The sequence below is a fragment of the Castanea sativa genome, chromosome 4 (assembly GCF_040712315.1).
Source record: "Castanea sativa cultivar Marrone di Chiusa Pesio chromosome 4, ASM4071231v1".
In the NCBI taxonomy this organism is placed as follows: domain Eukaryota; kingdom Viridiplantae; phylum Streptophyta; class Magnoliopsida; order Fagales; family Fagaceae; genus Castanea; species Castanea sativa.
The window spans coordinates 48,351,454-48,379,113 of NC_134016.1; the positions used below are offsets into that span (position 1 = coordinate 48,351,454).

The window sequence follows — 27,660 nt, forward strand, 5'->3', positions numbered from 1 at the left end:
ATGAAGAATCAGTGCATTTTCGCAATTGGCTCGTGAGTAGCTCGCAAGAAAAGTATCCCGCGAAAAGAGCACGTGAGAAGCACATGTTGGAAGCTAAAGAGTCGTTCCAGCCTGGAGGACTTTGCGAGTGTCTCGCGGGTAAGGCCTTCCCGCGAGATACCCGCGAAACTCTCTGCTTGGAGGATTTTTAAGTGTGACTTTCTTACCATTCACCTATACTATATATACCCTCATTACCCACAAATGTGTAAGGAGGTCATTCAGAGAGAGAAACCCTAGATAGGTTTTCAACAACACACACACCCATTCTTTTAGAGAGAGAGCTACTCTTCCTTAGTGAGAGATAATTTTAGCCTCTTCTCCTTGCCTCTCCCATTGTCATACCTTAAGAGGGGATTTGTACCCAAACACAACCCACACCTTTTCAGAGTGTAGAGAGTGTTTTAGAACTTGGGAAGCTTTGGAGATTTGCCAAAAGAAGCCAGTGAGGCTTGGTGGATGCAATCGGGCATATTACGGGATCCGGAAAGCTAGAGAAGACATAACTCCGTGAAGTACGTTGGTAGCAGGAGCTTAGAGGGCTCAAGTACATTGGGTAGACTAGGCTTGGAGGGTCTTTTGTTATTCGTGTACTCCAACTTTATTCTCTAGTGGTTCGATTTACCGCTTGGAGGGCGGCGAAGAGGTTTTTCACCGAGTTCTTCAGTTTCCTCTTCGATAACACATTGCGGTGTTTTCTTGTGTTTGCATATCTCTTCCCTTACTATTGTGCTTTACTTTTATTGTTTGTTGTCCATGTTTATGCACTAGAGTAGTATCGGTTCATTGCACATATTTACTCTTATTTTCGCACTTTTATTAAGTAAGAGTAAAAGCAATCTAGCCGTAATTTTTTAATTTTGGGTATAAACCGCTCTTGTGTTTTTAACAAAAATCCGAACTTTCAATTGGTATTAGAGCGGGTACACTTGTTTTGGTTTCATTACCAAAGTGTGATCCTTGACCCCTTTGTGTGTTTTGACATGGATAGTGTTTTGTGTACTTCTATGGATGTTGTTAATTGTAACATGCCATGTGTTTGTAAAAATGTCTCTATGAGTGCTTATCCACATGATTGTGATGCCACATGAATCTATGGGTTTTGTTGATATTCATGTTAGGACATATATGGTTCACATGTTAAGAACATATGTCATTCTTTTATGTAAATTGGCTAATCCTTTGACAAAATACATTTTGCTTGTATTTGGGTAAATCTAAGATGTTTTTAATATTTCAAGAAACAAGGTTTCAAGATACAAGGTTTCAAGATTAAGTGTTAAAACCATGCAAGTCTGTCCAAAAAACAAGCTGAAGAAGTGTCTGTCATTAAAGTTCGACAACTAGCATTTATCAAACTTAAAAAGCTGTTCCAACCCAGTGGCTCAACAGCTGCTCGACAGCATCGCAACAGCATCTATCTATCGAGGTTTAAGAAAAACAGAATTTCAGATCTGTTTTGATTACAATCCATAAATATGTCTTTGGGCCTTCTTTTCTCATAATCCTAGACATATAAAAGGATTATTTTAAGGGCTGTATCTGGTTACACAGCTGAGAGCACAATTGCATAAAAGCATAATTCCACAAGTGTGACCGAAAACCTAGTTTGCCTTAGTTCTTGAAGAAGTTGCTGTGTTTGTGCATCATAGGGTTTTGTAACCAAGCATCTTCTTTATCTTCATCGTGTGGATAAACTGAAGAACTTTGTAGCCAACATTTTTCTCAAGTTGGTGATTGAAGTCACGTTCTGAGATCCACGTAATTGGTTAGTCACGTACTAGGAGTCATGCATTAAAAGGAAAGATATTCACTACAAAATAAGTCCAATTGGGTATTGGGGTAAGGGTTCAACTGTAGGTTGGTAGAAAGTACTAGGATTCCTTTACTTGTAACCACTTGTTTTAATAATAGTAGATTATCGAGAGTGGTGACCTTAAAATCACCCGGTGGAATTTTTTGCCTTGGAGGTTTTCCCCATTCGTAAACAAATCACCGTGTCAATTTATTTTCCGCTTCACTTTAGTTTATTAGTGATTTGTTTGTGCTACCATGCATTTGCATGTTAAATTAATTAATTAATTAAACTTGGCTAATTAATCAACTTAATCCATCATAAGGGGTCAATACGTTTTTGGCCTATCAATTTCAAACATCAAACTCTTGAAGAAAGAAACTAAGAAGTTTCATAAAAATTTGAGCAAATTTCATTGTGAAAAGGATGATTTGATTGTCAAGCTCAATGAATCCAATAAATTGGTTGAAAAGTATAAGAAGCTTGCTGAAAATTCTTTTGAAAAGCTGAAAGAGTTGAATGTTTGAATATGGACTTGGATGCTAAACTTGTTTTGTCTAACAAACTAGTTGATGAGCTAAAATGTGAAAATGAATCTCTTAAGATGCATGCCAAGTGTTTGATTGCTAAACCTATTGCTATAAAGGATGAAAATATTTGTTGCAATCATGTTGTGGTACTCGATTTTGTGCCTAATGTGAGGTCTACCTCTAAAGGCAAATCGGTGTACATTCCTCCACACAAAATAAACCAAAATTTGGAGAGAAAGGCTCATAAGCCAAAGCCTCTATTTAGGTTTCAATCTAAGGTTTTGAATGGATCTAAGTTTGTTCCAACTTATCACCATTGCAATGTGATTGGTCATATAAGACCCCAATGTCCCAAGTTGAAGAGAGAACAAAACCATGTTGCTAGATCCCTCCCCAAAAAGCCTAGTGGACCTAAACCCATTGTTTGTCACCATTGTGGTGCCTTTGGTCATCTTAGACCTCTTTGCTCTAAGTTTCAAGCTCTTAAAAAAATCAAAAAAAGAGAAACTTGAGCTTCTTGGAAGTTGTGCTATAAAAGCTAAACCGATTTTAGGGGAAAATGGTAAGTTGTTAAAGAAATTTTTTGATGTTCTTACCTCCTTGTCTATGTGCATCTCTGGTTCTCATTCTTCCAACCCTCATCTCACTTCTCATGAGACCCTCATTCCAAACAATCGTTCCGTTTGGATGAGGAAGGGTTCCTATGGTTGAGTTTTTGCTCTTTTGGTCCTTGGTCTAATTCTTTCGATCTTTGTAGGACTCTTCATGCATTTGATGCTATATATTCATGCATTTGTGCATATTGCATTTATTTGTATGCATTGCTTTTGTTTTTTATCTTACTTTATTGCTTTTGTTTTTTATCTTACTTTATTGCTTTTGTTTTGTGTGAGTAGAAATCCAAAACCACATAAAAAGTGAATAATTGAAAAGGTTTGATCGTATATGTTTGAGCACATGTCACATGTGAGTTTGGCCTAGTACTTTCGTACTAATGGCGTAGTGCATTTACGAACTTAGCTTGCTTTGTATGCACATCTATCTTTGTAGGACAAATCTTGAAATCTATGTGTGATTGTTGTAAATCGATCTTCAAGCTTGTCATGAATGATTAGTCAATAATCTTATTGGTCTTGATACATGCATAGACTTGTGCCTATATCTTTTCCCACGTTTTTATGTTTTTTTGCGTAAAGAGTTCATCAAATGTAAATCTCAAAATGAAAAGAGATATTGAGCTGCAAAAACCGTCGCACATACTAGTATTTGACCAGGAAAAAGTGAAAGCGACTTGTATCAAAATATATGGTGCCTCAAAAAGCCAAAGGCTTACTCACAATGTTGAAATATCAAAAAGTTCAAGCATCAATCTCAAAATGAGATGTATTTTGTTCAAAAATGATCAAATATTATGACTTGTAAAGAAGCTAAGTGAAAAGCTTCAAAGATATGTAATTATTTTTCTTGTGGGAGGTCATATATGTTCATTTCTATAATTGAGATAGTTCACTTAACTTAGTACTAGTTGTATATGACTTGATTGAGTTGATCATTGAAGCTTCACTCTAGACTAAGGACTATTCCACACTTGATCCACACACACAACATACAAGTTTAATGTTCAATGCGTGGTTCACGTGCAAACCGCTAACTAGCACATGTAAATAGAAAATCCCCTGTTTTAAGTGAAGTAAGTGAAATATGGGCATACTTGTGGAGTGTGGAATGCAAGAACTAGGGTTCAAGTCTCTTGGAGAGAGTTCCACACACATATACACTAAGATTCACTAAGATTAGACTAGAGTAGAAATTTTATCTTATATAAAAATTTTAAAAAAATAAGTGAAATACAGGCATACGAATCCAAGTGTGTTTGACTTCGAGGGAATCAAACATGAGTCCCTCGCACCTTGCATGTAAAAAAGTAAAGTATATTTTCTATTGGATATATGTATCTTATCTCTCACAACAAGTAGACCCCATAATTATATACAATACCGGTTATAGATTTCCCCCTCATGTTATGTACTCTTACATGTATTGTTAAGGATAAGAACAAAAAGGTAAAACAAAACAACACAATTTTCGTCCCTTAAGTTGGGAAAGAGGATATTTTTGGGTTCTAACTACACAAAAATTTATATTTTTACATTCATGATTCACCTTCAAGTGGTATGTTGAATAGTGAAGTTACCAAGAAAAATAAAAAGTACTAAAAACACTTCTACATAATTGTTTCTTGTAGGAATTGATTTTAGGGGCCTCTCCAAAAGGCTATTTAACACTAAAAAGTACTGTTAACACTTAGCTGAAAGATTGTAATAAATGCATAAGAAGTTAGTTCCAAGATTGCAGGAAGAGGACCTCAGTTTAGGTTGCAAGATAAACCAAGAAATGGAGCCAAAATAATTACAACTTACAAGTTGTTAGTTTGGTTACTCTGGACTCGCAAATGATTAACTAGTATAAATACTTGTAGACTTGCAGTATATAGAATTTTTATGATCTTATCATTGAAGAAATGATGATGTACATGATGTGTAAACTCTATATATATATAAATGAATTGTCAGTTTAACCCAAATTTTAAATTAAAAAAAAAATGGACCAATTTCTTTAAGCACAGGGACCCTAGCCTTGACGGCAACAACTGATACCAATAAGCCATGGGCAACACATTAGGACCTTATTATAGTCCTTGACTCCAAATCTAAAAAGGAAGTAATCCTCGACCAAGTCCAATTTCTAATCTAGATAAACTGCTGCAATTCTCTCCCTTGATTCACTTTGACCTTTAATATATGCTTAGAACTCTCACTACCCACTTGTTCAAAAACATCCTCGTTTCACAAAAATAAGCATCCAAATATGCTACATCCTCAACTTTACGTCTAATATATCAGATACTCCATGATAGTACAACATCCTCAAAAACATTAGGAGTCTGATAAGAGTTAGGGTAAATTTGCATGTTTGGTTTCTAACGTTTTAAATGTGTCAATTTAGTCCATAACATTTTGGTGTTGTGTCAAAAGTCAATTTAGTCACTAACATTTTAAATGCGTCAATTTAATCCAAAACATTTTGGTGTTGCGTCAAAATAACACCTACTATTAAGTTACGAATGAAAAATGCTGACATGACTAACGGCTCAAATAAAAAATTATTCTAATGCCACCTCAATTGCCATGTGGACTATCACGTGTCTTAAATTTTTTTTTTAAAAAAAAAATCCACAAGTAATTAACACATATCTTCTTTTTTCTTTTCTTTTCATTTTTCTTTTTTTTTTTTTTGAGATTCAATCAACACATATCTTCAATCTCATTTTCTCTTGCTACTTTTTCATTTTCCCAATCAAATTTATCTAGAAACGATCACTTAACAAAACAATTCAGAATAAAAAACTAAACTCCAGCCACCAAGAAAAAATCTCATTTTCTTGACATCCAAATAAAAGCTAAGAACCCAAAACATGCCATTTTATTTTATTTTATTTTTCAAAGTAAGAGTATAGTGCCTAACAATAAAACACACTATAATATACTAGTAATATTCAATCTTTATGAAGAAAACAAACAAATGAAAAGACAAAATAGAAGCTTTGCTGATTTTGAGTTCATCAAAAAAATAAAAAGAAGAAGCTTTGTTGTCTAAAGTCTGAACACATTGCCCGCTACAATGGAGATTTTAGAGCTACAGTGAAGATTTCAGATTCATTCATATTAGATGAGAATATAAAAGGGCAAACACTTTTTCAGTCTTTCATGAGAAAGGATTTTCGTCATTGAGTTGAGGGAGCACTTCATGCTAAGGCGGTTGAGAACGTGGTGGATCTCATCCATGGAAATGAGGACATTCCAAATTGGGTCGTAGAGCCAGAACGCATTGAGGAGCTTGGAGGCACCGTTGTACCTGGAGCTAGCAGTTTAGGAGGACTTCTCTCTTCTCTGGCGAGGTTTCACACAAATGACAATGCAAAGAGAAGTGTTAGTGCTTTTGGTTTGTTTGTCTTCTGTATAAATGCCAAGAAATCGAGATGTTTTCTTGGTGGCTGAGGCTTTAATTTTTGGTTGAGTTTCTTTTTGCAAGTGTTTGTTTTCAAAGAAAGTGCAAAGAAAAAAGTGTAAAAGAGAAGTTCTTTGAGATGGAAGCCAATCAGTATTTTCCATTCGTCATTTATCAGGGACCCTTTTAACACAACATTAAAAGGTTATGAGCTAAATTGACACATTTGAATTATTAGGAACCAAATTGATATATGGTAACAAGGCCAAGGACTAAACATATAGTTTACCCTAAGAGTTTTCAAAAAGTTGGAAAATAGAGATGATAGACTGCCAAGTTCTTCGCGTTTCCACTATGTGAACACAATTTTTTTAGCACCTACGTTTTCTATAGAAGGAGAAGGAGAAGGAGACTCTTAAAAACTACTAAAATGGCTTGTTGTGATTGGAGATAACGTCTCCTTTAAACATGGAAGGTTCACATACCACTTTTATAATGTTGTACCATTACAATAGGCCATGTCAACATCTGAGAAAATGCTAAGTCCCTAGACTTATTGGGAAGAGAAACAGGGAGAGGGTGGGGGGGAAGTTTATACCACGTAATTTATAGATACTGCAACGATCAATATAATATACTAATAGACACCATTTGCTCCACTGGGACCACAATCCACAACTAAAAACTTAAATTAAATTCCAACAAACAAAATTTGGAATATAAAGATTCAAAATAAAGATATAAATAACATTAGCCATGCATAAAGGTCTTCAATCCCTGCAAAGACTGCAACATCTCCTGAACCAACACATAAAAGCACATCCTCCAATTCTGCAACAAGAATCAGACGTGCCAAATAAGACATCGATATTCCAAAATGAGCAATGAAGCATACAATGTTTCTGTGGTCAAAAGCAGGCAGTACATACAATGATAGGCTGATCACTAAATGACCCAACAAGTGGCACAAGCATAAATTCATTGGTATAGAAATAATTATTATAACAATACTTACATATTTTGTTGAAGGCTACAATGTCACAGCTCTGGACATATTCATTAATTGGTTCAACTGTAAGATGTTCCTCAATGAGAGTGTCAACAGACACCAAGTCATCCACAATGGTAAGCATTATCGTCATTTTCTTGATACCATACCCAACTGGTACAAGTTTAGCTGTCACGATCAATAATTCAAAGTCAGAACAGAAACAAAAGATATAACTGGTTAGCTACAGTGACAAGAAATCAAGGAACAAAATGACAAAATCAAAAGAAATAGAATGTGTTACTTCACTGTCAAGATCACAGACGAATAACATAAATAATAAGAGAACTGTGAGGGAAAAAAAAAACTATTTCTTCATAAACATAAAAACAGGGAAACTAGTAATAAAATTAATGGTAAGAATGACGTGATTATGGAAAATGAAGTTTTTATCAACCATCAGTAAAAAGTTTGATAATTAATCCTCCCATTAAGATAGTTTTTGTAAGAAATGGGAGCAAGACAAAGCCTTTGGCTTGATTACTTTTTAATGTTCAAAATTTACGCAAGGAATCACAGATAAAAAAACATACATGCTCCCCAAAGCAACCCTTCCATCTGAACACTTCTTACTGCTTCCTCAAGCTTTTTCATATCAGTTTCATCATCCCATGGCTTCACATCCAAAAGAACTGATGACTTGCCAGCTGATAATGAAAATCATAATTAAAAAATAGGTCAAGTTAATGCCAGCGGGAATGAAGATAAGGAGGAAGACACTTCAACATATTTAAAAGCAACATAAGTATCATGAAAATAAGCCAGAAAACTCACACTCTTTCTTTTTGCCAGATGCCTTGACAGCAGCAGCACGTTCCTCAGCAGCCTTCTTCTCCTCTTCAGTCTCTTCACCGAAAAGGTCCACATCATCATCATCATCATCCTCAGCGGCAGCGGCCTGAAAAATAATATTTTGACAAGTATGAGATCAAACTACTTTAAAAAATCTTAGAAGGTGAAAAGAAAATGATTAAGGATAACAAGCATTGGTACAATTGCGAGAAAGCATAGAGGAATAGGATATAAGTATTGACCAAATTGACTCAAAAGAGAATATGATTGCGAGGACAGATGTGTGTGAGTATTAACAGCCAAAAGATGATAGAAGGTACTTGCCTTTGTGTCACCAACAGGAGGGGTTGCAATCGCCTCCTCTTCGATGGGGGCAGCTCCCTCAATAATGACACCACACCCTTCTTCAGAAACACCACTAGAACGGAAAATCAATTGAATGAGAAACAGACATTATGGAAATTACTACATAAATTATCCCAAAAAATCCAAGTGATTCAAGACGAATGCAAGGAAACAAAGGACAGGGCAAATACAATGCTGTTTTTTTTTTTTGATAAGTGGTAAATACGATGCTGATTTTGAGACAACAATAAACTTATTAATTAACTTACGAGATCCTCAAGAGTGCATCAATGTGATTGTACCACCGAGACACATTAACGAATTCAGCTGATGGAGCCTCAGAGAGTGCTGCATGAACAGTGATATCATCCTTCGAAGCTTGATAGCTGAAAAGAGCAATAGACATTTTAGAAACTACAAAATAAATCCATAAACCAACCATAATCATCGTCTTTAGTTAATCATTCTCAATTAAGAATTGAGAAAATAAGTACAGGGAAAACATTGCCAAAAACAAAAGGAAACAAAAGAAGAATGATAGGATGAAACTTACCCTGTAATGTAACTGCGCGTAAGCAGGTAATTGTCAAGCTTCTTCAGGCCAGATGGCGATTTGACATCATAGAATGTGACTGCCATTTTAGCTAAGTATTTGGTTCTACAAGCATATTAAAGGCAGATGACAAAATAAGGGTAAGTGCATATTCACCCTAATGCATCAAAACAAACTTGCAGACCAAAAACTAGAAAGTCAAATAAACTAATCCTCCCCACAAAACCAAGCCATCTAACAGAATTCCATAACATATCATAGCTCTGAGCAATTGAAGTGTTTTTTAACAAGAAAATTTGACAACCACAAGCTCACATGCTCCACACAACAAAAATTAGTTAACTGATTATATATAATATAATTTTATTATAAGTAAGTTCCGTTGCCAATAAACATTGGCACTATTTACACGCACATATCGAGAGAGAACGATAAAACTTAGGTATAGTTCCTTAAGTGTAACTAAGAATCAGTACTGAAGTTTTGTCATAGATCACATAGTTTTTGATTTGTAAGTAACACATGCCAAGAAAGACCCTTATGAGCTAAAAGCTTATTGGCTATATATATATATAGAGACAAGGGTAAATCTTAGGTACAGTTCCTAAGGTATTGTGCCTCAAATTACCCAATTGAATTCAATACAAAATTGTTTTTTTTTTTCCTGCAATGACCATGTAGTTGAATTTATTTAAATGCAACACTACAGAATCAAAGAACTGTACCTGAATTTCACCACATTTATATAAAAATCATTAACCCAACAAATTTTGAATCTGCAAAACTAAATTGAAAGCTAAATTTCGAAACTTTATATCCCATATGGGCTTTAAAAGTGAGCATTGATGAATACATACAAAAAACAAACCCATAAGTTTACAGATCCAAAAAAATTCAAACAAAAACAGCATTTTGATCCCAAAAAAAAAAAACTGACCCATCAAAGTTTATAGGTAGTATATCAGATTTATAATCAATATTAGACACAAACACATACATGGGATCTGAGATTACCGGAGATGGAGGAGCTTGGTGCTGTATGAGAGTGGCGCTGAGAAGATTGAAGAATTTCTAGGGTTTGTAAAGCGCTAAAGGAGGGGATGATTTATAGAGTGATGTGTTCGAATATTCCCTTGATTATTTGGGTTTACCCGACCCGACACTAATGGTTGTATGGATTCGAAGTCTTTTTAATGGAGTTGGGCTTGGGAGGGTTAAGTACTTAAACAGTCAAACCCGACCGAATTATATATTTAAATTACTCAAATATTTGTAATATTTTGAGTAATGCTACTATATATACACAAAAAAAATTGAGAATATTTTTTACATCAGTTGAGTTTACAAGCTTTTTAGGTCTCTCACATACATCATTTTTTTACCTACTAGCTACTACCAATAATATGCCATATTAGCATGTGTTAAATTTTTTTTTTTTTTTTGGTCTTAACTTTATGTTATAATTTTATCTTAAAAAAAACTAAGATTTTTATAATAATTAAAAAAATTCATGTGTCTCTCATTCACTCTCTAGTAAAAGATTAGGTTTTCTATATAGTGATTCTCGTATAATTTCGGATCATTTCTTGATTTTGTTGTGTTGTTAGAAGACTTAGAAGAAAGGGAGTGGAAGTGATATGATGTTTAAAGAGGACAGAGTTTATATTTTGAAATTTCATTTACCCTATAATTTCTATTACACATTCAAATGATTATTCACATATACTTTTGGGATAAATTTGATATATTGAATGATAATTATATGCAAAAAGAATAATAATAGATGATACAATTGTCCTCTATATTATGATTCGTTTGAGTCAAATATTCACTTTTTTTTCTTCTTTTTTTTGCTGAAAATTATTCACTTGTTATTTAAGTGTGATATAGCCCGAGCCATTTGGTTTGGCAGTAAAGTTAGGCTCATAAGTCATAATAAACACTCTTTCCTTCACTAGTAGTCCATATATTATCATATTCATTCTAGATCCATTCCCTCGAGGTTTTACTTAAATATTGATGGAAGAGTTGCTTCGAGTTAGTACTCAAATGGCAGTGACAATTGATACAATTATGACATTTGAGGAATCATGTGCTTCATGACATAGTTAATCAAATTAATTTGCACCTACGTATCAATAATGCGGGGGAGAAGAATCATTGAACCCACCTTAGTTATATAGAATTAAGAAGTTTTCAAAGAGAGAAATTGCTCTCACAAAATAAGTCCATTCTCATTGAAGGAGAATCTCAATTTTGCATTCAAACCATCAACAATTATGATAATATTGCCCATTGGCTTTTGATTATCTACTGCGTATAAAGCTAAAATATTTTTTCTCTAGCACTCTGCTTGTTTCAGCAATGATGTTTTCTAGAAAATGAGTCATTTTCCAAAAAAACATTTTCCATAAAACTATCTTATTTTTCTATTTTTGGTAACAATTTTAAATGAGTTAAAAAATAATCTCATAACTTCCTATATATAGTTTGCTGTGAGATAGAGTTGTTTTCAAAAAAAAAATAATGGAAAGCAATCTCTTAAAATAAGCCATACTTTTTATGTTGGCTAAAGATAGTTTTCCTTTGACTTATTTATTCTAATTGTATCAAACACTGGAAAATACAGAAAACTATCTTTACACAATATTTTTCATAGAAACAAACAGAGTCTAGAAATTGAGTCATTTTCAAATGAGCATTTTCTATAAAACTATCTCATTTTCCAATGTTTGATAACAACTTTAAATAAGTTGAAAAATAATCTCCTAACTTTTCATATTTAGTTTACTGTGAGATAGAGTTTTTTTCCAAAGCAATTTAGTGGGAAAAAAAAAATTCTGAAAATAAGTCATACTTTTTATGTTAACCAAAGATAGTTTTCTTTTGACTTATTTTTTTTATACTACCAAACACTAGAAAATACGGAAAACTATCATTATACGAAATTTTCCATCGAAACAAACGGAACGTAGATGTTCTTTCTATTGGGTAAAAAGATAACTCAACCTTGTGGCTCATAATCTGTGTTAATGTGATATTAACAATTATTTTTTGTTGTAATAATTCCTCCCTTCTAGTTAATGCTTGGTTTTCTTAGAGGAAAAAATTTGCATTTGTTTTTTTCTTTGGGGTTCGTTTAATGTCATTTTTTTTTTTTTTTGAAACAAAAACACACCTAAAAGAGGGAATAGGGTTCTAGGTTCTAAAATATCTCTATTATTAATAATAAAAAAAAAGCCATGCTTGATAAGAAAAACACCACCTCTCCTCTCACATAGAAACGGCGTCGCATTTCTGTGAGTGAATACTGCTGCGAGACATAGAAGAAATAAAATATCTAATTTATATACTACTACACAGTGCACAGAGAGAGAGAAAGAAGAATTCAGATTTGGAAAGAATGCCAAAGAGAACAACGCACACGTACTCAAGCGAGGACGCAGCACCAGATGGACCTGACTCCGATCTCTTCGTCTATTACTGCAAGCACTGTGCCTCTCATGTCCTCATCACAGGTTCTCCTCTCTCTCTGTCTCTAAAACCCTCTTTTTAGAGTTTTAAATTTCATCAATTTACCATGTAATACTTCTTCACACACCTCAATATTTGCTCAAAATCAATAAAGAATGAAGCTTTATCTTTTAATATTGTTGCTGAAGTTTGTTTTTTATAAGATACCCAGTTGCAGAAAATGCCCAAAAGGAAGACAGACAAAGCGTATGTGTTGGACAAGACAAAGCATCTTGCTAGGTTGAACATCAATGATGCCGGAAAAGTTCTTTTGAAGCGGTAATTGAATCATCTATATAGGATTTTAGTGTACCCTTTATGTTGTTTTGAACATGTCAAGTATTAGTCCTAAACTTTAATGTTAGTAGCTATTAGATATGGCGGGTGGGGTCAGTTGCTTGTAGGTTTTAATGGCTAGAGGCAAGTCCAAAGGACTCTTCTTTAGCACCTCTTGACGTTTCCATCACAGACGCTTCAAATCCCCCTTCCCTTATTGTAACCATTGATTTATCCACAAACAAAAAAAGATCTTGACATTATAAAAAAAAAGGGGTTAATTTTTGGCCTAATGTTACTTTAGACTGACATATCTGATCACAATCTTATAATTAGAAATGCTATGTATAAAGTAAATAGGATTGACTTGCAATTATTGTACAGCTGCCCATTGGTATGGTCTCTTACAATATGTGCCAAACCATAAGGTTGGAGTGGATATGAGTATATGGGATTTTCTTTTCATTTAACTCATGTTGCTAAAGTTTCTTATGATAGATCTTTTTGTCTTGAGCATGTCTATTGAACATTTTGTGTTATTGAATCAATTGAGCATATATGTAATTAGCGGGTTTTTTGGAGTTGTAAGTATATGTGCATTATAACATATGTCATTGTGGATCTTTCTAATCCAGGGGTGAAGGGAAACTGGAGAAGCAATTCCGTATGAACTGTATGGGTTGTGGGCTCTTTGTATGCTACCGCTCGGAAGAAGATCTGGAAGTTGCTTCTTTCATCTATGTTGTTGATGGTGCCCTTAGTACGGTTGCTGCTGAAACTAACCCACAGGTATAAGAAACAGAAGTATATAGGCTTTTTATCAACCATCGTCTATAGGCTCAAATCTATAGTTGTATAAAATAATTGAACTCTGGACCATTTCTTTGAGAATATGTAATTATGCCAAGAAAAGGGATCTCCCTCTCCCCCCTCTCTCTCTCTCTCTCAAGTTTTAACTCTAAAAGTTTATCGTTTACTTTTTGGTACTTGCTGTAGGATGCTCCTGTTCCACCTTGTATATCACAGTTAGAAGGAGGACTCGTTCAAGTTGCTATCGAAGTTGAAGATCGTGCCCAACGCTCAGCAATCACAAGTAACATGAATTTATATTATTTAACATGCTTTTCTTCTGCAGCACAAATTTAAATAGAGTCATTTATTTAATTTATAAAAAAAAAATAAAAAAAAAAAAGCGGAGTTGATCTGTTTTGAAGGAAAAACTCGTTCATACTTCTTGCATGCAATTGTTCAATCAAATCATCTAGTTGCTGATAAATAAGAACTAATATTGTGCAAGCAGTTTCTAACGTTCTAATTTTTCATTCAATTCATGAGAATTATATTTTAATGAGTGCCTTCTGGTATGGACACACCTTGGGTTTAATACCTTAATAATATTTCTCACAAAATCAACTTGCAAGAATGATCTTTTATTGAAGTTGAAACTGAAGAAAAGACCGTGATCTAGAGACTATTGTTGGACACTTGTCTGCATCAAGCATCATGGCTGGGCTTTTATCTAAAACTTCGAGGCCTTGATAAACATTTTTGACTGTTTGGTGCGACAACTTATCAACAGATGTGTTTTGCCTAATCGGGCACAAACTATTCATACCTCCATTTGTGTGTGTCTATGTTAAGTATGCTTGTACATGTACAAGTTTATGTTTTATCTTTGTTCTTCATTCATATATATACAAGTAATAGAAAGAACCCCATAATTGTCTTTTCTGTCAGCAAGTGTATCAGCAACTTAGTCTTGTGTTACCTCTTGGCTCTTGCATATCTTACCCACTGACGTCTGCAATAAATCTGAAGGATTTGCCTAATTTATGAAAGAAATAACGTATTGCTCTAACCTGTTATTCTCATTCTTCATGCCAGGAGTGAATGCTGATGATGTTCGTGTTACCGTAGCTGCACCTGCAGCCCGCGGGGAAGCCAATAATGAACTTTTGGAATTCATGGGCAAAGTATGAGCCATTTTCAGCTTAGGCAGTTGAACTTGATCCTTATTTTAATACCCTTTTAAATGTCATGTTAATCCTAAACACGTTTGCTTTTGACCTAGGTGTTGGGTCTAAGATTAAGCCAGATGACTCTCCAACGAGGGTGGAATAACAAATCTAAACTCCTTGTGGTGAGTTAAATCATTTTTCTCTATTGTTTAGGGTGTGGGTGTCTGTATGCTCATGTGTTAATGCTCATATGCTGTTTTGGGTTTTCTAGAGACCGAATTATTTATTTTTCTTATTTTACTTTCACATGGCAATACGTTAACATCTTCATACTAAATTAATGTCCTACTTTTCAAGATAACCCTGGTCCACAAGCATTCCTATCCTACATACAGTTTGTGCCCCCACCCCAGCCCATCCCCACTCTCCTGAGTTAGTATTACAAGTTTTTCTGCTTCTAATTCAAGTAGTAAATTCTAATATTCAAGGAAAAATGTGACAGATTGGCCTTTTTAACCTCCTCTTTTTTTCTTTTTTCTTTTTTTTGGGGTTGTTTTCCCCATACCAAATTAACCGAATGTTTTATAATTAACCAAAGTGCATTTATTTAGAAAGCAGCATAGGTGACAATGACGTGCAGTAGATGTTTATAAGTGACACTTCTTAACTACTTGTGTGGTTGAACGATGTAGAAATATCACAAGTAAAACTGTCTTATTCTGGGGTGTATAATGACCATTTCATGCCAGTACTAGTTTAGAAAAGGCTGCAATTGTGATGCCCCAATTTGATTGATTGTGTGATGTGTATGGGTGTGTGATGAGTCCCACATCAGGTATTTACTGGGTAGATATGGGCTTTATTAACAACTACAAGGAGCCTCAATTGTGACTAGTCCTTTTGAGGTATAGCGCAGATGTGGCTAGCGCTTTTCATTGGGTCGTTATAACAATAGTTGATTTGTTTTAAGTTTCTGTATCTTAACACCTCCCCTTCCCCCGCTTTTGTGTATATCTTGCAATAGGTCACATTTCAAGTAAAACCATATGTTTAAGGTTCTTATCTGAGACGTTGAACCAAGTTTTCATTAACTTATGAAAAATTGTATCAGGTGGAAGATTTGTCTGCTAGACAGGTGTATGAAAAACTTCTGGAAGCTGTGCAACCTTGAAGCTCCTTTTGGATGCATACTGGGTTTGAGTCTTGCAACATTCTTTGTTGTATAGAGCCTGTGTTGTAATTCTACTATACAACGTTGTTATTCAGCTTCATTCAGTTTTAATGATTTTCACTATCCATGTAGGCTTACGATCAAATTAAGTTACGTTTTTTTTTTTCCTCCAAAATGATGTAGATTTATGAAGGTAGCTACCCCCTTAAAATTCAACATCACCCAATTATAATTTATAAATAAGATGGTCAAATACTACGTTAAAAATAAATAGTTATTGATTGTTTGGATCAGCTATTTCAAGCAAAATACCAAAGACGTTCGTTGATTTATAAGTGATACGATCTATATATTGTCACATTGCTAGGCAAAAATGGATGAAACTATCAAACCGTATTTTCTCCCCCATATGATTAGCCATCTTTATTCACTATATCAGGACACTGAATCTGTTCTGCAACATGAATTTTTGAATCTATTAATGTTAACCAAAGGTTTTTGATTAAATTCATTATTTGCAACTGCTTGGGACAATGAACTAAGGTTCAATATTGCAGGACTTTGCCTTCACAAGTTTCCACATTTAGCTTTGGTAAAAAATCTAGAAATCCCTTCTTGAATGGGTAGTTTGCATGTAGAGCTTGATCAATGGCCCTATAAATTGTCTTGCCAAACAGCTACCTTATCTTTACAACCAATTATTGGTCAAATGCCCCAACTTTTTAACACAAGCCCCAACTTTTTAACACCATGGATATTTAGAATAATAATAATGATCTCATGTATTAAATACATGCAGTGTGCGGTTGTGCGGGTTCTATGATTATGAGACCCACACGCTTTGAAATAGCTTCTGCTGGAATTATCAAATAAACCTTACTAATTTGGCTTGAATTTGAACTCTAAAAACATTCGGACAGCTCAGCTAGTAACCAGTAGAGGATCAAAACAGTTCAAGCATTCATGATAAACGGGACAAAGACAATTTCAACTGGTTTGAAGTAAGCTCCAACAACACAATACAAATATCTCCGAAGAGACTCAGAAAATTTAACACTTTATGAAAGAAGGCCGACAAAAAAGGTTCTAATGTTACTGTAGTCAACCAAGAAAATGACTGCTGACAGACTACAACTCTGCATCTCAAGAAGAAGCGCCGCTACGTAATGCTCTAGCCTTTGGTTTCTTAGGAGCCAACTGAGTCTCAGGCTGCAAAATCATTGCAAAAAAGAAAATTATGTCATACAGATGCAACACAATATTTTAAAAAAAAAACTACACAAGCAAATTTTCACACATTCAAAAAGAACAAGCACATTAAACCGGTTTCATTCATCAAGAACTGGAGGAAAAAAGAAAGTAACATATCATATAGAATTACCTCCTTCTTGACTGGTTCTTCCTTTTCAGATAAAGTCAACTCAATATGGCACGGAGATGACATGTAAGCTGCCAGCCAGATTAGAAGTAATTATCAAGTTGACACACTTTAATAGAGAAAAGATAAACAATTTAGCAGTGGACAAAAAATACTCACGGTTGATTCGTCCATGAGCACGGTATGTGCGACGCCTTTGCTTCTGGGCTTGATTTACCTGGATGTGAGATATGAAAAGCGAATCCACATCCAAACCTTTCACCTAGAGAATAGTTGATAACATGCAAATGTCATTAGCCAACAGAAACAGAAACAGAACCATGATAGGAAAATTTACGCCTAAAAAATACAAACCTCAGCATTACTCTCAGCATTCTTAAGTAAATCCAGAATAAACTGTGCAGATTTAACAGGCCAGCGTCCTTGTCCATTTGAATGGCGATTCTTAGCTTGTGCAGTTCGCCCAACTCCTCTACAAAACCGTCGGAAGGGAATGGCTTGCTTGTGGGCCAAAACATCCTCCAAATATCTTTTGGCCTTGGTCAAATGCAACTTTCTAATTGCAAAGGCAGTCTCCCTCGTATTCTGAACATCAAGAGAGGAAATGAATCCAATTACATAAACATTAAAAAAACACTAATGAACCACAAAGACAACAGAATATTATGCAAAGAGGGTACCCGAAAATGGAATTATATGAATTATAGTTTGCACATATAAACATGTTGATGTTAGAACTTCTTAAGGTAATAGATGCATTGCAATGAAGAACATACATTGATACACTTTATCTCAACTTCATAGTCAACTAAATTAATGACTACCTATCATGTCTGAAAGTTAAGGCCTGTATCATGTACCAAAACCATTGACACAACAGTTTCTATGTGTGAGCATAATTAAGAAAACAGTCAAGAATTGAAAAGAAAAGGTATGACAATGGTGCTTAAAAATTATAAACAAGTGTTATGCTAGACATATTTTTCTATAATGTCTCAAAGAGGAAGGAAGACAACCATTCACAAAACCTTTGAGAAAATGAATGAACAAGATTCTAGATAGATTATGGAGAGTTGCTCATCTCATCAACAAAAAGAAGAAATCAAAGGGACCTAAGACTGCCATTTTACCTTTCCATATCATCAAAATGAATACTTAAGAGATACATAACAGCATTAGCAGTTTAGCACAAAAGGTTCTAATGAAAAACGTTATTTCTGGTCCATGACGCTATGTCAGTTTTCACATTTACATCTCCTTTTCTCATTTGGCTCTCCCCTTTGTGTCCTAGTTTTTAAAATGAACAGATTTCATCTCCCCTTCTTTTCCTGGAAGTTACTCCATTTTAGTATGAAAATATTCTTTTTTGCATAGGGGGAAAAGCAAGACATATTTGAGAAAAGATTCACAGAAACATTTCTCACCACCCACTAGACGAGAGAATGGAATGAGAGCCTCTAAAATCAAGTCCAAGAATTTATTATTTTTGCTAACTACAGAATCGGAATGAGTAGAACATATGTTACGAAACTTTTTAGAAAACTCAGACGTTTACCCAACAACCATGCAAGTAGGTTTCCTAAAGTTTAGGAAGAACCCTTAATGAAGGGCAATAGGTCCCTGTCTTTTGCCAGCAGTTTAACAAAAAAAAGAGACAAAAATGATGTTAGGCCACATCTTATAAATGTTAGGATTTTATTAAATTTTCTTTCCGAACAATGCTAGTGACTTGTGCTAAAAGATACACGATAATTTATTTTGAACGAAGGTCACAAGGCAAAGCGATTATGATAATACCATCTAACCTATTGCCAATAACCTATGGGTTAAGCCAAATGGCACCACAGCCTATGGGGCAAAAGGTTCAAGTTCCACAGCAAAAATGGTGAAAGATCATCACAATTTCCATAAATTGAAATAATAAATCAAGCAAAGGTATAATTAAACAAACATATACAACACAAGCACTTAAAACAGACTCCACACAATCAAAAGAGAAATTTAACAAAGTTGACCAAAGGGTACCTTGAAATGAACTCGGAGATCAGAACCCCTGGCCTTGCAGGCTGAAAAATGGTCAGACAAATAACAATATCAAATTTCTATTATATTAAGGTTAGTTGCAGAGATTCATCACCCCCAAAAATTTGAATCTCATATTTTATATTTATGCTTAGCAAACACACTTTTTTATCTAGTACAAGATAAAAAATGGAAAATCTATAATCAAAATATAATCTTTCTTCATCATCCTAAATTTTCTCAGCTACCAATCAAATACCTCAATAAGATCCAATGAAACTATAGTTAAAAAGTGCAAAAAAGCTAAAAATTCACATACACTTGGTGGGGTTGTCTGGCTCCTTCGAATACTTCACCTGAAAAGTCAAAATAACACATCCCATTAGAAACCAAAACCAAAAAATAAAACGAAACACTTAAATAGCAAAGCTTTGCAAGTTATGGTTATAATTTTTTTTTTTGGAAGTATTTCCAAAATGCTTTTGAGAAGCAAAATTTACTTCAAAAAACAAGAAAATCACTTTCCAAATGCCAAACCAAGCAAAACCCAGATCGATTTTAGCTTGAGAAACTAAACTCACCATGGTTGCTGGCTCTGTAGAATACTGTCTTTCCCAAAATCCCAGCCAAAGAGAAAATGAGGTAAGGCGCTGAGAGATATAAGAGAGCATATGAAACCCTAGGGTTTACGTGTTTAGATTTTTTTTGGGCTTGAGTCAGCCCAATATTGTTTTTGGGATGGGCCTCTTTTAGTACTAAGTTTATGTACCTGGGTTATGGGCTGTCTTCTATATATTTCGGCTTTATTTATTTATTGTTGGAGTGGATTTACCCATCTAATCTTTTTGTGACCATTGGTGCCTGGGGCTCACGGGTTGTTAGATGCTGTGGTGGACCTTTTGTGATTTTGGGCTGGACTACCTTTTGTTGTATTGAGTCTTAAGTGTTTTAAATAGAAGAGTTTAGACTGGTCCAATTGCAACCCACCTTGGGCCAGTTTGTGCACAAACTATGCCCCTTTTATTGAAACTTTAGTCACATGTCCATGGCAGGCAAAACTGTTACAAAAGAGTTATGGCAAACAAGTACAAAATGACAATAATAAAGTCAATATGCTTCCCATTAGATGAAATAAATAAGAAATCTTTAAGAAAAATAACGATATAGGAATATAAAACACATTATGAGTGAAATTACAAATGGCAAGAAAGGAAATAATTACAATAAATAAAAAAATCAAGAGGAAAAAAGGATAGTTTGTCGTGTTTAGTGTGTTACGGGACTAAGACCAAAAAGGGAATCACTTCCTCAACGTGAGTAACCTCGCAGAAGGATCCTGCTGTTAGAAATTACCCACTTTGAGGGAACGGGCCTAAATGGCTTATACCCAAACAAATTTTTTATCCTTAACAGAGGGTAGGCCTTTGAAGGGAGAGAAATGTTTAGCCTATTAGTGCATGTCTATCATTCTATACTCTCTATTTCTCTTCCTGATTCTCTTTCTCTTTCTTTCTCTGTTTTGTTATTTTGATTCTTTCTCACTCCTTTCTTTCTTTCTTAGTACTTACTCGTGTAGTGTTATAGTGATGGTGGTGTTGTGATTCTCTCCTACTGGTTGCTACTGTTGTGGTTATGATTCTGTGCATGGTGAGAGCCCTTTATATACTGCCTCCCATGACTTATTTTTTACTATTTTACCCTTTAACTACTTTTGTCTGGATGTGGGTGTACTTACAAACCACTTACTGGTTTGTCAGCTACTCGGCCACCATCACTTACCTGCGCTGGCCGTGCTACCCCGCATTACCAGACAAAGAATTCTACTTTGTTTGCTTGTTCACCGTGGCATTCCTATCCACAACAAGGTGGACATTCTCTCTCTCACTATCTCTTATGGCATAAGCCTAGTGGTTCCAACTCATCCTCCCTCTTTTGGGTAAAATGCGTAACCGTCTTTCATATTGTATGAACTCTGACAAAATTCAAAACCTCGGCTCAAGTATTCTTCAATTAACACCAACTAGTTTCATTTAATATGTGGGACCCACTTTTGTTTTGGGTGTGTTTTACTAACAAAAATTTTCTTAGGAAATTCATTAATAAAGTAAATCATTTTTAAAAAAAAAAAAAATAAACTTTTTGTAAGAAAATTAACTAAATTTGTAACAAATTTTACAATTTTTCATAAAAGTTTTGTGAAATTGATGACTATTTTATTTCAGCTTCAAAAAGTTAAGTGGTGTCATGCAATGCAACTAATCAAATCAGTTAAGGTTTTAAAATAATTAACTATATCCTATTATTTAATTATTTTACCTATAATAAAAATAACACAGTATTTCAAACTGATTTGACTTGTATGAGTTATTTGAACAAAGTTAAACTAACAAATTATTAATATAATTTCAATTTGTTTACATATAATTTTGAATAAAATCGTATGCTGCAAGAGTAGCTAGTTGTAAGTCCACGAAATGCATGGGTCAATTGCAATTTTTTATGTCTATATATATATAATTTGTTTCATGTGACCTTGTTTTGTCATATTAAGTATTTTGAATTCTTGTACTTTTATTAGTTTTATATATGATCATTCTTGTTAGTGAATGGAAAAAACAATAAAGTAATTTATAAAGGAATTTCAAAATACCAAAATTGTTCTTCAAATTCAAATTATATAATATAAAAACACCAAAATTCACTCAAAACCTAAAATACTAAAAAAAATAAAGAAAGATTATACTACAAATTATTAATTTGAACAATTAGAAAAATAATATTACTTTTTGTCATCTTAGACCAAAATATATATAATGGACCGAATTAGACCCTAATGGACTGAAGTGGATCGAATTTATAGGCATGCATCTGTAACAATCCTAGCCATTAATCTATATACAAGCAGATTTAATTTACATGTTCAAATACATTTTTTTGGAAGCAAGTGACATAAATTTATTGATTTATTGTATAAAGGATGGAAAATATAGCGTTATAGTAGAGATTTTATTTTATTTTTTTTCTATTTTTTTAAGAATTTGGTATGCAATTTTTCAGTTTTTTAGTAGTCATTACAAAGCATTGAAAATACTATAATATCTTTCCATTAAAATTTCGGCTTGCATGCAAAATTGTTTTGTTTGTGGAATGTCAACAACTTCAGCCAGGTCATAAATTATGGTACAAATAAAGTTGTGTGGGTTTATATATCAACATATTTTGAGCACCCCATATTGCCAAAGTAACCATTTATAGCCTATTTTGTTCTTCTATCTGGTTGTCGTGGCCATATATTATTGTGAAAGGGAGATGCAACGAATTGAGTATGAGTAACGAAGAAAAAGAAAAGTGTGTAATGAGTTCTTTTTAAATTAAAATAGATGAATGTTTAAAATCAATAAGTTAATTTATTTAATATTATGATGACCAAATTAATTATAAATAAATGGTGACATTGCTAGTGATATTAACAATTTGTCCACCTGTGATGAGAGCTGTGGTTTATTTTACACACAAAATAAATAGCGGTATGGACAGATTGTTAGGGTTCTGTTAGCAATCAAAAAACATGTTTTGGTTTGGACTTTGGAGTAGAAATAGTTGAAACTTGAAACTATTGGAGAAACCAAATGATATGTGCATATATAAAGAAATAGGTGGGGCATGCATGTGTGAAATTTGTGCAAACACTAAAGCACTAATCTTTTGGGACCCACTAACTAATTAGTGAGCGTTTGGAAAGCGCATTTTGCGCTTCCTATGAACAGTGCATTTAGGCTAATGAACAGTAATCATAGTATGAACAGTAATTTTTTTATTATTTTTTTATTGTTTTCAGTTTTCAGCAAAATAAATGGTATTCAAATGGGTCCTTAAAGTGAAAAACCCACTAGCTAATTAGAGAGAGATGCATAACTGCCATTACATATACATGCAATCATTACAGCTCTAGTTACTTCCACCGGTCACACTTCCACTAAGTTGCACTTAATTAAAAGCAAGAAAGCATGGGTGTGGCTTTAGGGTTGCCGCACCTGCACCAAACACTTGGCGACACGCTGATTCGCACTAGATGCGCTGATTTGCGTTCTTTTTTTTTTTTTTATTTTTCATTTCCTAATTCGCGTTAGTCCGGGCCAATTCATGCCGATTTAGGCCAAGTCGCGCCAGTTCGAGTTGATTCATGCTGATTCAAGCTGAGTCGCGCCAGTTCAATGCCAATTTAGGCCGAGTCGCACTAAGTACAGCCGAAAATGGCCAAGAAACTAGCCAAAATACATGTTGAAAATATATTTAATAATTTGTAAATAAAAATATATTTAATAATTTATTAGTAAACATATCTCGTTGCACCCATACCCTACTTTTTCAAAAATTGCCGAGTCCCATACCTGCATCTGCACCCGCACCCAAACCCGAATCCACACCTGTGCTTCATAGCTTAAAAGTTTTTTTCCTTTCTTGGGAGAGAAGTGAGAAAAGAAGAGAAAAAAAACTAGTGAGTGAAAGTTTGAGAGAGATATGGCGCAACCCATAGCACTTTTTGTGTTTATTCTCCATACGAATGGTTTTGTTATATTTCGATTCCCAGGATTTTCTCAGCAACCTCCCAATACTGATGCTGAGTCTTTGAGAAGCATTTCCTCTAAAATGGATGATTACACTGCACTGTTTGAAATGTTGAAAGCCTAAACCCAAGTTCCAGATCTTGTTCCTTCCTCTATAGTCAACATTTCCATGAAAACTAATAAGGAAAGTTGTAGAGTACAAGGTATGTAGATTTCTTGAATAAATTCTTTAGGTCCTTTCATATTCACTTTTGGGTTTTTTTTTTCTTGAATAAAGCTCTTTAGGTTCTTTCATATTCATTTTTGGTTTTTTTTTTTTTTCATTTTTTGAATAAAGTACTTAGGTTCTTTCTTATTCATTATTTGGTTAATTTGTGTGTGTACAGTTAGAGATGAACTTAGGGTATTCTTTTGGCGAAATCAACCATTCTATGCTGGAGATACGTTTGGTGTATTTGACCCAAGACTTATAAAGATATGGAGTGACATTCCCGGTCCTCAATTGAATTTCACAGAAAGAGTTAAACTCTTCTGTAAAGTTTTCCAACAAAACGTAGAAGGAGTTGAAAAACCACTCATGGTATATATTTTACTTATTTTAATTCGTATTTAACTTATTAAATTATCAGGCTTCAAAAAAAAAATTATTAAATTATCAACTGTTTTTAATTAAACCTATAGGACAACATGGTTATCAACTGTTTTTGCCTTTCAATTATTGTTTTGGATTGTTTTTAACTATTAAATTCAAGGGTTTTCTATTTAAATATATGTGATTAATTGAGCCTTAAAGTTCAATGTATTATTGAATATATATATACACATGCATTTTATGATACCTTAATCTCACACAACATGCATTCATTATGTAACTTAAAAGTAAAATATTCATTTACTTTTGTTATTTATTTTAAGTAAATTAATAAATAATTATTTACATATAAATTTTGATTAAGCCATACATCGCACGGGCATAATGCTAGTATAAAGAAATAGACGGGGCATGCATGTGTGAAATTTGTGCAAACACTATAGCACTAATTTTTGGGGCCCACTAACTAATTAGAGTGAGAAACCGACTAGCTAATTAGAGAGAGAAATAGAGAGAGATGCATAACTACCATTACATATACATGCAATTATTACAGCTCTAGTTATTTCCACCGATCACACTTACACACTACATCAAAAAATGTCTATTACATCAAGTGTTACTATAACAAAATATGTATATAGTAGTTTTAGACAAAATATCACAACTACAAGTTACAATTGTTGCAATAGTAACTCAAAAGTGTTAAATTATTTATCAACAGTAATAAGTTGCAATAACTTATAATTTTCAGCTGCAATAGAAGCTTTAATATATTAGAAAAAATTGTTGCAATAACTTAAAATGAAAGAACCGTTGCAATAAATTGATACCAATTTTTTTTGCAATCTATTGCAACGAAAATTTCGAATGAATAGCTTATTGCAACAAAGTTACCATTGCAATAATTTGATATTAATTCTTTTGCAATCTATTACAATCTTTTAAAATCCCCTGCCAACTCCGAAAAATATTTGCAGCTCAATTTGACATTGAATAAGTTAGTCAATAATTTTGAGGCAGCATAACCAAGAACTTCTGTCCACAAATCATTTGGAAGAGAAGATTTAATGGAAGAAGAATAAGATTTTCTCTTGTAACTTATTGTTCTCACTACATCAAAAAATGTCTACTACATCAAAAAATGTCTATTACATCAAGTGTTAATACACAAAATATGTATATAGTAGTTTAAACAAAATATTGCATCTACAAGTTAAAATGGTTGCAATAGTAACTTAAAAGTGTTAAATTATTGCATCAACAATAATAAGTTGCAATAACTTATAATTTTCAGCTGCAATAGAAGCTTTAATGTATAAGGACAAATTGTTGCAACAACTTAAAATGAAAAAAATCATTGCAATAAATTGATACCAATTGTTTTTAAAATCTATTGCAACAAAAATTTTGAATTAATAACTATTGCGTCAAAGTTACCATTGTAATAATTTGATATTAATTCTTTTACAATCTATTGCAATGACAAACACGTAACTGCAATGAATATATCGTTGCAATAACTTGGTATCAATTATTTCATAGTCAATCGCAGTGACAAAATGAATTTATTATTTATTACAATGAAGATATCATTACAGTAATTTAATCCGACTTATTTTGTTAAATTATTTGCAATCTATTACAATAAGTTTCATAAAGTAATTGCCTATACTTACAAGATATTCGAAATAGTAAAATATATACCTTGAGTGGTTTTACAATATTAGAAAAAATAAAAGTAAAATATATACCTTAAGTGGTTTTACAACTCCTACGTTTTATTAGAAAATTTTACAGAAGAGTTTAACTCTTTCTATGAAATTCAATTGAGGACCAAGAATGTCACTCCACATCTCTATAAGTCTTGCATCATATACACCAAACATATCTCCAGCATAGAATTGTTCATTTCACTGAAAGAATCCCTAAGTTCATCTCTAATTGTACACACACAAATTAATTAACCCAACAATGAAAATAAATGAACCCTAAACAACTTTATTCAAGAAATGAAAAAAAATAAAAAGCACAAAAAAATTCCTAATATTGTTTCCAACTATATTCACACAAATTAACCAAATAATGAATAAGAAAGACCTTAAGTACTTTATTTAAAAAAAAAAAAAAAAAAAAACCAAAAAATGAATATGAAAGAACCTAAAGAACTTTATTCAAGAAATGAAAAAAAAAAAAAAAAAAAAAAACCCAAAAATTAATATGAAAGAACCTAAAGAACTTTATTCAAGAAATCTACATACCTGCTATCCTGTGACTTGCCTCTCTTAAATTATTAGTTTCTATGGAAATGTTGACTATAGAGGAAGGAACAAGATGCGGAACTTGGGTTTGGTCTTTCAACATTTCAAACCGTGCAGCGAAATTATCCATTTTAGGGGAAATGCTTCTCAAAGACTCAACATCAGTATTGGGAGGGTGCTGAGAAAATCCTAAGAATCGAAATATAACAAAACCATTCATATGGAGAATAAGCACAGAAAGTGCTACGGGTTGCACCATATCTCTCTCAAACTTTCACTCGCTAGTTTTTTTCTCTTTTTTTCTCACTTCTCTCCCAAGAAAGGAAAAAAACTTTTAAGTGCAACTTGGTGTCACTACAAGAAAAAATGTTTATTGCAATGGAAAAAACCATTACAATAACATTAGAGTCATTGCAATAGTTGATACAAGATGTTGCAATAAACTCCAAAGTATTTTAATAATAACCTTGATGCAATGATATATATATATTTCTTGAATAAAGTTCTTTAGGTTCTTTCATATTCATTTTTGGGTTTGTTTGTTTGTTTGTTTTTTTTTTTTTTTTTTTCATTTCTTGAATAAAGTTCTTTAGGTTCTTTCATATTCATTTTTTGGTTTTTTTTTTTCTTTTTTTGAATAAAGTACTTAGGGTCTTTCTTATTCATTATTTGGTTAATTTGTGTGAATATAGTTGGAAACAATATTAGGAATTTTTTTGTGTTTTTTTTTTTTTTTCATTTCTTGAATAAAGTTGTTTAGGGTTCATTTTTTTCATTGTTGGGTTAATTAATTTGTGTGTGTACAGTTAGA

At 33.4% G+C, this 27,660-nt stretch overlaps 3 protein-coding genes across 6 annotated transcripts in view; 1 reads left to right on the forward strand and 2 right to left on the reverse strand.

Moving 5' to 3' along the window:
• Positions 1–6,977: 6,977 nt before the first annotated feature.
• LOC142631247 (elongation factor 1-delta-like) lies at positions 6,978–10,242 on the reverse strand. 2 transcript variants are annotated; one of them, XM_075805367.1, is made up of 8 exons: positions 10,108–10,242; positions 9,111–9,215; positions 8,827–8,943; positions 8,537–8,630; positions 8,195–8,318; positions 7,954–8,067; positions 7,388–7,549; positions 6,978–7,203 (listed from the first exon to the last, which is right to left on the reverse strand). In XM_075805367.1, coding segments are annotated over exons 2-8 (699 nt in total). In that variant the 5' UTR covers positions 9,197–9,215; positions 10,108–10,242; the 3' UTR covers positions 6,978–7,201. The 2 variants fall into 2 exon arrangements, with proteins under 2 accessions (XP_075661482.1, XP_075661481.1); XM_075805366.1 differs by having other exon boundaries at positions 10,125–10,234.
• A 2,221-nt stretch (positions 10,243–12,463) lies between these two features.
• LOC142631249 (UPF0235 protein At5g63440) overlaps positions 12,464–27,660 on the forward strand; it is a 52,597-nt gene continuing 37,400 nt past the window's right edge. Inside the window, exons 1-7 of one of the 3 annotated variants that reach the window (XM_075805372.1) lie at positions 12,464–12,628; positions 12,796–12,902; positions 13,535–13,688; positions 13,896–13,992; positions 14,784–14,872; positions 14,971–15,039; positions 15,969–16,203. In XM_075805372.1, coding sequence (XP_075661487.1) covers positions 12,563–12,628; positions 12,796–12,902; positions 13,535–13,688; positions 13,896–13,992; positions 14,784–14,872; positions 14,971–15,039; positions 15,969–16,028 — 642 coding nt within the window. In that variant the 5' untranslated portion in view covers positions 12,464–12,562 and the 3' untranslated portion in view covers positions 16,029–16,203. Of the gene's footprint in view, positions 12,629–12,787; positions 12,903–13,534; positions 13,689–13,895; positions 13,993–14,783; positions 14,873–14,970; positions 15,040–15,968; positions 16,204–27,660 lie in introns of those variants that run through there. The other 2 variants (XM_075805370.1, XM_075805371.1) reach the window with 2 other exon arrangements.
• LOC142630687 (large ribosomal subunit protein uL22y-like) lies at positions 16,969–20,115 on the reverse strand. The gene is made up of 7 exons (XM_075804712.1): positions 20,010–20,115; positions 19,748–19,784; positions 19,432–19,472; positions 17,761–17,991; positions 17,566–17,668; positions 17,410–17,477; positions 16,969–17,237 (listed from the first exon to the last, which is right to left on the reverse strand). Exons 1-7 carry the CDS (start codon positions 20,097–20,099, stop codon positions 17,172–17,174), a joined length of 636 nt encoding a protein of 211 aa, XP_075660827.1. The 5' UTR covers positions 20,100–20,115; the 3' UTR covers positions 16,969–17,171.

Coding starts and splice junctions, on each gene's coding strand:
- LOC142631247 (XM_075805367.1), bottom strand. CDS start 9,196: ATGGCAGTCACATTCTATGATGTCAAATCGCCATCTGGCCTGAAGAAG. Junction 8,944..9,110: donor ACGCGCAGTTACATTACAGG/GTAAGTTTCATC, acceptor TGCTCTTTTCAG/CTATCAAGCTTCGAAGGATG. Junction 7,550..7,953: donor AGGGTTGCTTTGGGGAGCAT/GTATGTTTTTTT, acceptor TGATCGTGACAG/CTAAACTTGTACCAGTTGGG.
- LOC142630687 (XM_075804712.1), bottom strand. CDS start 20,099: ATGCTCTCTTATATCTCTCAGCGCCTTACCTCATTTTCTCTTTGGCTG. Junction 19,473..19,747: donor GCCAGACAACCCCACCAAGT/GTATGTGAATTT, acceptor ACCATTTTTCAG/CCTGCAAGGCCAGGGGTTCT. Junction 17,992..19,431: donor ATCTCCGAGTTCATTTCAAG/GTACCCTTTGGT, acceptor CTTGATGTTCAG/AATACGAGGGAGACTGCCTT.